Below are 12,872 nucleotides of genomic sequence, written 5' to 3'. Positions count from 1 at the left end.
AATTTCAGATATATACGAAGGAGACACAAAAATTATATGCACTTCAATTATTTTAAAATTTCTGTTGGCCGCACTGTCTTCTCAATGCTTTCCATACTAGGTCGCTGTCTCCCCAGTCACTGCTGTGCAGTTTAGAATGTGTTACGCAAATTCATTTGCAACTGCAGTGCAAGAAAAAATGGCCGCCCCACTTGTGATTTGCATGAAAGAGCAGCGTGCAATCTTTCTGGTGCCAATACTTATCGAAGACTTTGTGACAAAACACTTTCTCCATACTGTGCACAAAGAAGTGTGTATGAATAAATAGAGAAGTTCAAAGGTTGCACAAGTGTCAGTCATGAAGAAGGCGCCGGACGCCTGTCCACAACTGATGAGAACGTTGAGCGTGCACGTGAACGGATTGTGTTGGATAGAAGAATGACAGTGGATTATGTTGCAAATCAGCCGAGGCTCTGCCTATACAATAATCCACAACAAACTTGGGTTTCGAAAAGTTTGTGGGAGATGGGTGCCAAAACAATTCACAGAAGAGCACAGAGGCGTTTGGAAATCTGCAAACAAAATTTGGACCGAAACTCTAAGGAAAATGAAAGTTTCTTAAAAAGAATCGTTACTGGCGACGAGATATGTATTCATTACTACGGGCCTGAGCGTAAATGGTAGAGTATAAAATGGAAACATCCTCAACCACCAACCAAGAAAAAGTTCAAAAATCAACCATCAGCAGGAAAATTGATGCTTGCAGCTGTCTGGGGTTCTCAAGGGCGAGTATTGGAACATTATCAGGAAAAAGGTTCCTCAACAGTATTTGTTACAGTGAAGAGCTGAAGCCTAAAATTCAAGCAAAACGCAGATGAATGCTATCCAGGGGTGTTGTGTTATTGCATGACATATCTGCACACCAAGTTGTTAAAGCATCCTCTCTATAATCCTGGTCTTGCCCCATCAGACTATCACCTGTTTAGACCCCTGAAAGAAGCCCTAAGAGGATAAAGATTCATGTCTGATGAATAGGTGAAGACAGCGGTCCATTCGTAGCTCGTAGCTCAGCCTGAAACATTTTTTGATGAGGGAATACGAAAGCTTGTTGACAAATGAACAAAGTGTATTGAAAAGCAGGGAGATTATGTTGAAAAATAATGTGTCTTTTTTGAAAGTTGACTAAAATAAATTATACAGCCAGAGTGTGGATAATTTTTGACTCACCCTCGTACATTGCTCAGTGTCAACTGGATATGTAACTGCAGGTCTGTTAAAGAGTAGTATCTCCCCATTCCATTAAATAGCTGAAGCTCCCCCCACATACTTAGCACAGTGTCTTGATGAAATCTCATACACAGCAGAGACTAGTTATTTTAAAGTTAATTTAGTAGTCCTGCCCCCTATTCATCAATGAAGAGTGTGTGTTTGTGCATAGCAAATCTGCTGAGCTGTCACAAGCTATGTCTTCCGCTGGAGAGGCACATCCACCCTATGTCACTAGCAGAAAACAGTCAAAACTCACTGCATGTAGGACAAAACATTTTATTTTGTTATCAGTTTAATATCATACATCCTTCACAAATTTATTTATTAATTTTACAGTTTCATACTTCATTTAAAAGATATGCTTGTAGCCTACATCTTTCCTAGGACAGGAGGCTTGCTACCTCTGTTGCCAGATAAGACTTTCTATACATGGCTGTGCCTTCTGGCAGTAAAAGAGTTAAGTTATCTGTAAATGAGGTAACATTTCACAGTACAATGTTTCTTCAAGTTTTAAAGAACTAAATTCAGTTTTTTTTCTGTTAAAATAAAAAAGTAGGAAAGAGGGTCTTTACAAAGGAAATCCCACGGTCAAAGAAAATAAGCTCCATCTTCGACATTCTGGACAGTCTGGTCCAATGCGTTTGTTAAAAAAAGGAGTAGTGGGGAACTGGATATGCTGGAAATTTCATAACTGGTAGTAGAACCATCCTCTTGGGGATACCTAAGACAAGAAAAAACTGCCATGTAAGTTCACTTGTTTAGGTTTCCCAGGTAATTACATACCACAGTTAAGCTGATTCTGCCTCTTGACCCAAACACCAATCAACAGGATCAATTTACAAATTGTGGCCAAACAGATTCTGGCGCTCAGCAGAGTGGCAGGATCATTTTTGAACCACATTTTAGTGTGGTCAAAAGATGATCACATGCACAAGCCAATAGCAGTCATGTGCACGTGCAGCCATGCTCATCAGCAATCAGAATGATTCCCATTGGATCATTATCGAACACTGTTCTTGCAAACTTGGCAATATTGGGTCAATTACTCAATATTGACAGTGATAATAACGTGTGCTTGGAACAGGCTTGCTACAGATATATATGGTTAGCCATATATGTGTAAAAACACAATGCACATGGTCAAGAATCATCATGAAAAGATCTAGATATTAAACAAAATGATCATAATTATAAATAGAATTATTATGGCATAAAGCTAAAGGTCATCTTACTTTCTACAATACAAATAACCTTCTTCTCTGGTAATGTCATTATGTTATCTGGTATTCAAATAGGTGAAATAGAGCCATTAATTAGTTCTGGGACTGCTCTTCTCTAGTAGATTTTTTTTTTTAAACTAGTTAACCATTGATTGCTGATGTCAGTCATGTCGCAGAGTTAAGCCGACATCTTTCACATTTTTTTTTTTTCATTTACTGCACTTTTCAGTTTGTGTTTGCTACGGCTTGAAAAAGGGTCTGTGTGTATGAAACGATGATAAACTAGCTTCGCACTTCACTTCAAAAAGCACAGGCAAGGATTAGGCTCACCACAGGTTATAAGTGTTGATACTCACTTACTTATGGAGATTTGGCAAAAAACTGCAAGATAATTTCTGACCATAACAGGTCCCCAGCACTCATGTGATCTCCACATGACCCACATATACATCTGATAAAGGGAGAAGCTCCTTCCCTATCCAATACATTATAGGCCTGTTACTAGGTCCACTCAATAAAATGTAAAATATTTCTTTGTAAGAGCTGTGTTGTCTGTGGCGTGGAACCCGGCCAGACTTGATGGGGAGTTCCATCGTCACAACAAACGTTACTATTGGTTTGCAGTTTTGCAAGATTACATTGCACCAAATAATTATTTGATTTAATATTTAATTATAATTCGTGACAATACAACTAAACGAATACATGGCAGTACAGTGAAAAGTTACAAGCCACTGATGCCAAAGATAAAAAAAACGACAGAGATAATAAAAGGTAATTCTACCTTGTAGGGACATTTCTTTTAACCAATGTGAACACTTTTGTGCAATTGCGATCATTGGAAGTAGAGAAAAAATATACTCTCCGATTTTTGTGATTTGATTCTGCTGTAGAATGCCAGTGTAACTAATAAGAGTAATGCAGACCATCTTAAATTTCATGGTAAAAGGACGCTCAAACAACCATAATCATATATAACAATTTATGAGAGGTGAAGTCAATCTCTCATTAATTACAGAACTAATACATTTGTTCTATATTCTATAAAGACTGAGATCAGACTTTACAAAATGTTTTGTTTTCACATTTCTGTGGCTAAGTATTCTGTATAGAACATTTCTTAAATAACCTAGTATGTGTCATTGTTCTGTTTTCTATCCTCTGTGTGCTTGACAATCACAAAGCAACACCAGGTGTAGTCTTTCTGCAGTGTTTACTGGGACCATCTGTCTATAGAAAAACAAGTATATTTGCAACACAGCAAGACAAATACAAACTGTGATGTGTTAACAGGACAAGTCAGTATTCGTAAGTGATGGCACAGCATGAAGCTCTGCTTTGTGAATGGGACTGAATAAGCGGTCTACAAAAACAGCAGATGAGGAAAAAAAATATTAAAACAATATTCCTTAAAAGTCCTTGTGTTTAATATATGAACAGATTCATTTAGACAAATCAGTCAAATTAAGTTTTCAGCTATTGTCTACTTGCTGACGCTCTTGAATTAATCCTCATCTGTTGATCGAGGAGGAGAAACATAAAACTGAAACTATAATATCTATCAATTTTTATGGAAGCTAGCTAGTGTGCCTGCATTTCTCACTGTTCAAGCCTTTGTCTGAGAGAACTTTATCCATTGCTGAAATAAAAGAGATGATCTGGGGGTAAATGTATCATACCTCGTTTTTTTCAACTCACCGGGAATCGGCGAGTTGACAGCTAAAATTTAAAGTGGCGCTGGCTTGTAAAGGCAGCGCTTGCCTTTACAAGCCAACGCCGCTTTAAATTTTAGCTGTCAACTCGCCGATTCCCGGCGAGTTGAAAAAACCGGGGTATGATACATTTACCCCCTGGGAGTCTCCCAAACAGCCAGAGTGTAAACAAAACAAATGGGCAGTATTTCCTAATAATTAAATTATTACTAAATTATTACCAATTAAATTGTCTACCTTTCTTTCTCTAATTTCATACAACTCCCACTATGTCTTATTTGTAAACTGTTCTGCATAATGTATGTGGGGCCAGTTAACATTTATATCGGTAATAGCTATAGCCAGCAAGACAATGGCTACATTCATAGTAAAATTTCTAACACGGAATTTCCAGGATCAGCTATTATTTATCATGACCATTCAAAAGAAAAATATTTATATACTTTGGCACAGTGATCAGTACGACCATCAAAGGTCACGTTTAATGGGCATTAGCCCAATGGGGAGGGTGGAGGCAGGATTAACAGACATATAATATCATTTAAGATGAGAAAAGTTGTGACATTTTGCACAAATTGAACTTGGCAGCGGAACAGGCACCTTGGCACAAGTTCTGGCAATGCTATCCTTGAATTAAGCATTTGGTTCACCATTCTGCATTCTATTTGTAGTCTTGTAATAGAGCTGGTAGAGAGACGATCAAGTCATTCTGCTCTGTGGTGCAGTTTGAATACATGCACTCTATGTGAAATTCCAATGGAGAGCATTGGCAGCACGGTGACTTAGTGGTTAGCACTTCTGCCTCATAGCACTGGGGTCATGAGTTCAATTTTCGACCATGGCCTTATCTGTGTGGAGTTTGCATGTTCCCCCCCTGTGTTTGTGTGGGTTTCCTCCAGTTTCCTCCCACAATCAAAAACATACTAGTAGGTTAATAGGCTGCTATCAAATTGAGCCTAGTCTGTGTGTGTGTGTGTTAGGGAATTTAGACTGTAAGCTCCTATGGGGCAGGGACTGATGTGAGTGAGTTCTCTGTACAGCGCTGTGGAATTAGTGGCACTATATAAATAAATAAATGATGATAATTATTGAGAAATTTTGCAACCAAATGTGGAATGAGGCAAAAGAACAGCTTTTAAATTATGCTCATCTTTAGTTAGCATAATTTAGTAGCTTTGCTCGCTGCAGCAATGACAATACCATGTCTACCTGTATTAGTATGCATGTTTTTTTTGTACAGGGTGTGGAGCACAGAGGCAGAACATTGGCTGCAGACCTAGTGCAGCCCTACACACACACACAGATGACAGCTGGCATTCCATTTTACTGGCGATGAGAGACAGGACAGCACTCTGCTTCATGGAACAATGGCTGGGGTGGTGGTGCCAGTCCATTATTAAGTAGGAACCTGAGCTTGCCCATGTTTACACTGCTAACAATTGAGAGACTTCAATATATTCAATGGCCAAATATTGAAATATTTTAAAGCAAGCACAAAAACAATGTGTATTAAACAAAAGAGAAGAAGGCCATTTTTATGATAAAAGAAAACCAAAATTGTATCCAGCTGAAAAATGTAAAATGCACTGCACAGGATGTTTGCTATGCAGGTACATAGAATTTTACTAAATTAAGACACATGGGTTGGGCTGAATCAGTGGAACTACTTTTGTAAGTCTTGTATTGGACATGTTAGTTCATCATTTTTAACTTTAAAATAAGCCAACTAACTCTACCCTCAATGGTGGGTAAAGTACAAAGGAGAACATGCTGCAGAAGATAAGTATTTTCTGTTTTTTCAAAGTAAAATAATTTATCATCTAAAAGAGCAGATTAAAGTGATTCAGATTTAACCTCATATATATATATATAAATATTTACATTAGGCAAAATTAAATCAAACAATAAAAATACTGTGTCAGTCTCGTTACGTAATATTTTTTGTTGGAAACTACAACTTTAATTTAACATGGTTTCACAGGGATTCCTGAAATAATGAGAAAAAGACTTAAGTAGATTAACACTGCAACACAAACATCTTTATGCCTCTAAAGAGTCAAAGTGTTGCTTCGTACATACCATAAGCGGGTGCCGCGGCACTGTACCCATATGGGGCTGCATAACCTAAAAATAACACAGAACAATTAAATCATTTCCTGTCTCTTATACTGCAGCTTATGTGGAACATTTGCAATTTAAGATACGTGTGTGTGTCAAATGAATACAGGGCACAACTATTAAAATGTTATTGGGAGATCATCTCCTTCACCACTTGTGGGACTCAGAAAATGGTGGCAGCCAATCCAGTAAAATGTGAGACCTGGGACCCCACTGGACATTTAGGAAAGTGACACTCTTTTGAATGCAGAGCTTTAAAATGAAATAGACAGGATAAAGATACAAAGGGCAGAAAGATAAAGAGCAAGACAATTATAGAATAGTGTCAACAAAAAAACAGAAGGTGTAAATCAGGCCTGTCCAACCTGCGGCCCTCCAGATGTTGTGAAACTACAAGTCCCAGCATGCCCTTCCAGCTATCAACAGGTTGTCTACTGGCAAAGCATGCTGGGGCTTGTAGTTTCACAACATCTGGAAAACCGCAGGTTGGACAGGCCTGGTGTAAATCAAAGAAAATGAAATATGTTATAGAAATAAAAACATGACAAAGCTTTGAGAGCTTAAAGGGACACAGGACAAGGAACAAGAGTCCGTGCAGGAGAAAAGACAGAAGATACACCGAAACGAAAACTGACAAAGGATGGTGGACTGAACAAAATTAGTAAAAAAAAGTGGAAATGAGAAAAAGGGGAACCCAAAAGTTTGCAGCTGTGTGCCATTACTATTAGTACAAACCACCAGACTAGGAAGAGGAATGAGACAAAAGGAAATTCTTAAGATGTAAGCAGGTGGTAATTCACCACGTCTAACGAGTAATAATAAAGAAGAGCTAAAGCATGAGACATATGATAACATGATGCACGCTCTATATAATCTGGCTGATAAGAATACAGTTTCAGATATATACTAAAAGATAAACAGATACCAGACAGACAGATTGACCATGATAGGCCATATTAGAATTCCAGAATAAATGGGAATGGATAGGAGGACAATGCCCAGCATATAGTGATGTTATGATTTCCTGCACAGCATAATGCTTCCGACATCTGTACCTGGAGTAGTTATATATCCAGGAGCAGCTGCAGCCCCCACAAATGCTCCCCGTGTTAATGCCACTCGTCCCCGTCCTCGAGCTGCCTGTACAGCTGCCGATACTGCTGTGCTCACCACTCCTTTAGTCTGAGGTTAGATAGAGAAAACATTAAAGTATTAATCACTGAAGGAGAAATAAGGGTCACTGCTGGTTTAATAATAAGCTGCCTATTTAAACCTACATCGCTGCTGCTCGCTAAGAAACCATGATCTGTGAAATCATTTTACGTACTTTGGAATCCATCTATTATTCCTTGCTAATGCAGTGTATAAAAAACAGCTGTATGTAAATCTCTCTTCCTGAAGGCTGGATTTCAAGACTAATGCATAAAAACTTCACATTTCCTACTAGTTTCTTTAACAGCTGGACAGGGAGAAACCATGTTTTGTTGCTTCCTGTTCAGTCTGGGAACAAATTATAGCAAAACAGAAATGAACTCCAACACATGAGCATTAACAACTAAATGAAAGAAAGCCACAGAGGGCTGAGCAGGTACAGGAGCAGAAAGAATTATAGTAATGGCTCTATAGTGATAATGAATCCTTAACTGGTCACTTAATCCAATGTATTAGTGCTATATATATATATATATATATATATGTGTGTGAAAATGGAACTTCTTGATCAGCTGATATTTGTTGTAACCCAATGATTTTGTAGTAGATCTGCTTCTGCATGCAGACCAAATATGTGGCTTCATTGGTTTTACTGCACTCCAGACAGTAGTGAAATAAATTATATAAAGATATTGCAAATCTCTGGTTTTAACAAGTTTAAAAGCAGACATTAGTATTATTCTCACAAGTACCAGACTAAAGAGCAACTTCGGTTGCTGCACGTTTTCCTGAAGCATACTGATATTTTCCAGAGGAAGTCAAGACAGAGTTTTAAATTCAACCCACCTACACACAGTATCCATGAGATTGCTGTCTATCAATTCTCTAACAATCTGTGACATAATTGTTTCAGGAAGCACACAATGTATTTGAAATGAACTCAAAGGCTGCATTCTCATGAATGTTGGTACAGCCCACAGAATGGCCATCTGCACTGTCAGGTCTAGTTTAACAGAGGCATCCTTGCAGATTGTTAAAGCCAATAATATGAAGGCATATTAATTTGCACAGAAGCAGGTATAATGCATAACACAAAAAAAGACTTCTTATATACAAAAACATTTTCAATGGATGCAAGTTTATGAACACATATCAATTTTTTAAAAGTCCATTGCTTTTTCATAATACGCTTTTTCAATGTGGTTTGTATACCTCCCATTAAAAAAACGGATGTGCAGTTGGGCATTAAACAGTTCGGGATGAGTCTCAGGGGTAAACAAATCAATCAGCTGTTACATAAAACAGCTAATTCTCGGAGGTTCATTTCTTAAAATGGCAAATTGATTAAAAGCAAAGTTGATTGGTTTTTGCCTTTAATAACATTGCCGTTTTAAATAATGACTGCAAACCGCTGAGAATCGTCTGTTTTAAGTAACCACCATTTGATACATTTATCCGTTAAAATCTTATATGCAGCATTAAGATTTTAAAGCACATTGGATTGGAAACTAGTGTACAAAAAGCGCATTTAAAATGGTGTAGTGTGAATGAGGTCTAAGACTCATTGGTCCTATAAGAACATCCATCTACCGGGGCAGTATGTGGCTCAGATGGCTGTAGAATGGATAATGCTTTATTCTGTGTAGCAACTTCCAATTAGCAGACAGTCAACAGTATAACAATTTTCCATCCATGGATAAAATAAATCCATTATGATTGGATGGTTAATGTATTCTACATCTGTATGTTTACAATGCTTTTTTTTTTAAAATGTATGAGCATTTATTTTAGTTGTAGTTTTGTTTTACATTTTTCTGGATCCTGTTTATGTGGTATAGGTATTATATTAAATCCATTGTTTCCATCTATTGAGCAAATACACAAACAATAGTGATCTTGTGGTAAGCTGTAAAGGAAACCCCTTGGACAATAATTAAATTATTAATAAATGCATAAAAAATATTTTTTCTACTGCCGATTATTGGTTGTGGGAACCACACAGAAACCTCACCTGTGGAATAATCTTTTTCTTCTTGTTATTTGCGGCATTTGGCCCGGAGAACAGCTTCTCAAGGGCGGCGAGTGCTGCACTGGCTTTTGCTACCTTTTTATTTGGACCAGCGCCCTTGAACTTCTGTGCATCCACCTCTACCTGTCAAATAAAAGCAGAATTCTAAATTGATTAATGAAAGGATCAATTTATAGATATACTTTTTGCAAATTAGAAAAAAAAATAGATTAACATTATCTATTTTTTTTTACTATACTCTCCTAGTTGCTAGTCAGTGCTGTTCCTGTTTTATTCTATTTTGATTTCAGATAGGAGTTGGGCAAAATCCTTGTTACAGCTGTGACTAATTATCCAACTGGTTTGAGTAAGCTCAGCGCAGGACTGTTTTTTATGAATGTAGGTTTTCGCCAGGGGCGGACCTGGTGTTTTTCTTAGGGTGGGAGGACTGAGCGCTTTAGTGCTTCACCCCCTTTTTATTTTCAAGCAGGTGCGGGCTGCCTACGGCAGCACATTCTATTCATATCCCTGTTGGCAGGGGATGCCGCCCGGCCGCTCTGATTGTGTTTAAAACACAATCAGTGCCGAGTAGGATTCTTTGTTTGCCTCTCAGCCAACAGGGGACATGAATATAATGTGCAGCTGCAGGCAGACCGCACCTGCAAAAGTTGGGGGCATTTCCCTCCCCCCCCCCCCCATCACCATTCCCCTGGATCCACCACTGGTTTTCGCAAACACTGTTACAATACGACTAGATACGCGCATTACAAAATGCCTTTGTTTTGCATCAGTGCACCTAGATGGACCCCTAAGCACACATCAAGTTGCATGGCTACTCTCCACTCTTGGGGGACTTCACCAAAAACAAGAAGAAAGCCTAGGTGTGTATAGAGGCTGAAATATATCTATACGTGCATTGAGCATAAGTGTAAACTTCTTATAAACAGTCCAACCTCCTACAATTTTAAAATCACCTATTTCAATTAATAATCCTGCTTGGTTTAGCCTAATATATGGCTTATATTTATTGTGTGTGTACATTGTTACTTCCTTATTATATTTTTTTACATGGGACCAGAGTGTGTCTAGAAATGTTTTCCTCTGCTGAAGTGCTTCTGGAAGGCGCAAAACACATCCCACAAAGTATAGGACAAGACCCAATGTCTGCTAGCCTAGAGCTGGAGGAAGAATCAACTTTTTATGCGGAGTGTAAGTGGCTTTCAGCCATTCCCACAGCAAGGAAGGAATACACCTAATAGTGTGTCCTTTAGGTCATCTCAATATTCTTTGTTCGCCAAATGAGACATGTTTTTGTATTGGTACATTGACTCCCTACTTTGCAAGGAACGCCTTCGCTTTACCCAATTAGTTTCATATGACAGTGCAAACTTCTGCGTCTCCGCAAATACTATCACCTTGCTCCATAAACCCATGCACTTTGGTGAATATCTTAGTGTACAGCAAAACCAAAGAGGATTGTGCACTGCATCTGGGCTACTATGTACTTCACAAAGTTAGGCCCACTTCATTTTGACTTCAAAATAAACAGCAGCAGAATAAAGAAAATATCACTAGTTAGTATTAACCTAAGTTTGGAAACTTGTTAAAATGATGTTGTTGCAGCCATTATAAGCAAAACTGCCACTTGATGCTGTAACAGTTCTCACTCACCTCCATTACAAAACGCTTATCATGGCTTCCCCCACTCTCTGATATTAATTCGTATTTCAGCCCTCGTCTTTTTTCATTTAGCTCCATAACAGGATTTTTTCCGCTCGCTGTAAGGATTGGACCCTGCGTCCGGACCTGAAGAGATCGTTCACAAACTGAATGTTATTATGCCGAGTCAAATACCTCTAATGGTGTTAAAATCATGAATTACCCAACAGACAACTCAGCTATCTGTGTTTAACTGACACCTTTTAATTCAGTAATTTATTCAGTAAATGAATTAGAACTTGGTAATTGACTACTGAAAGGGCACAACGGTCTCTGCTAATAGATGCCGCAGCTAATTCTGAACATACAAATGAATCTAGCAGAGTTGTACAATAATGAGGTCTGTATTCAAAAATTATGTTTATCTTCAGGCAAATAATGCAAGTATAATTAATAAACCTCATGCCAATCACATCATAAAGTAATAAATAGAGCATACATATTCTTAAGCAAACAATACATTACAACAATGGAAGATGTAGGACAGTTTGTTTATTGATTTCTATAGACATATCTGCACAACGTTCTATATGTACATTCTAGAACTGAAACTTTACAACACCTTCAAACCACTGTTACATTGGAGTAAGGCCGGCAATATCCTGTGGTATTGGCAGCACTAATGGGCACTTAGCCCAATACCGCCAATGGGCCAATCCTGCTGTTCAACGTAAGCCAAAGAGGCAGGATCAGTATCCAATTTGACTATACTCATGTGCTGAACAGCCAGATTTGATCTATTCCACCATCACCGAGGCCTATTAGTGCTGTCAGAAAATGACTGAACACTAGCACAGGCTGATAGCAGTCATCTTTCAGTTACGTTTACCAATATGTCCAATTTGATTAATTTCAATGATTATTACTGGGCTTGCTTTGATGCCATGCATGCGGATATAGTGAATACAGGTTTATAGTAGAAAATTCAATTACCTAATTGGAGCCTTGCGTGATGTGCACTGGCTCTTATTAAGTGTATTATGGCGAGTAAAACATTGCTGTTATGCCACTTCTTTTTTTGTTGGTTGCAGGGTCACATTACAGGTGCAAAAAGATCTAACGTGATTTATCCTGATATCAGCCTTTTATATCACAAACACCTGCAATTTCAATAAGAGTGTGTACACTTTTATATCTACTATTTATATGCACTTAAGCCCATTACACGTGTAATGTGTGAAGTTTCTCCTTTCTAAACTCATCTGTAAGTAGCAATGTTATCTGCCCTGTACTTATTTTTATGTAATACTACCGACGTATAGCTGTACACTGTATTGTCTGTGTGTTATCATTGGTTTGTACTTTGCACGTTAATATTTCTATGTCATTCTGTATGCTGCACTGTTTGTATCCATATAATGTTATTGATTTGTACTTTGTAGAGTCTTACCATGTCATATCAGATTGCTAAGCATTGTTTCCAAGTAATCTTGCTGGACTGTAGTTTCCACATTGGTTCCATGTTACATTAATAGTGTACGGGTAATACTAATATAAGAGTAGTCTAATTCTTTTGTATCGCTGTAATATTTATGGTAGTGATTTTTATCATATCTGCAACAGATACAGCTCAGAATGTTTATATTGCTCGGGGTAAAAACCCCAGCTTCCCAGGGCGCCCTGGGAAGCTGGGGTTTTTACCCCGAGCAATATATACTTTTGGTTTCAAATCTGGAGGGCTGGGGACCTTCTCCT

At 38.1% G+C, this 12,872-nt stretch overlaps 1 protein-coding gene across 4 annotated transcripts in view; it reads right to left on the bottom strand.

Annotated features, from left to right (window-relative positions):
* Positions 1–1,508: 1,508 nt before the first annotated feature.
* The window catches only part of STRBP (spermatid perinuclear RNA binding protein), a 130,605-nt gene continuing 119,241 nt past the window's right edge, over positions 1,509–12,872 (bottom strand). For all 4 annotated transcript variants that reach the window (XM_075184734.1, XM_075184737.1, XM_075184735.1 and 1 more), the window contains exons 15-19: positions 11,130–11,264; positions 9,462–9,602; positions 7,354–7,480; positions 6,260–6,304; positions 1,509–1,969 (exon numbers count right to left, since the gene is read on the bottom strand). In XM_075184734.1, the coding sequence (XP_075040835.1) occupies positions 1,893–1,969; positions 6,260–6,304; positions 7,354–7,480; positions 9,462–9,602; positions 11,130–11,264 (525 nt within the window). In that variant the 3' untranslated portion in view covers positions 1,509–1,892. The remainder of the gene's footprint in view (positions 1,970–6,259; positions 6,305–7,353; positions 7,481–9,461; positions 9,603–11,129; positions 11,265–12,872) is intronic.

Source organism: Mixophyes fleayi, chromosome 9, assembly GCF_038048845.1.
Source record: "Mixophyes fleayi isolate aMixFle1 chromosome 9, aMixFle1.hap1, whole genome shotgun sequence".
In the NCBI taxonomy this organism is placed as follows: Eukaryota; Metazoa; Chordata; class Amphibia; order Anura; family Limnodynastidae; genus Mixophyes; species Mixophyes fleayi.
The sequence above is the reverse complement of the archived record's forward strand: the minus strand, read 5'-3'. Positions and strand labels throughout refer to the sequence as shown.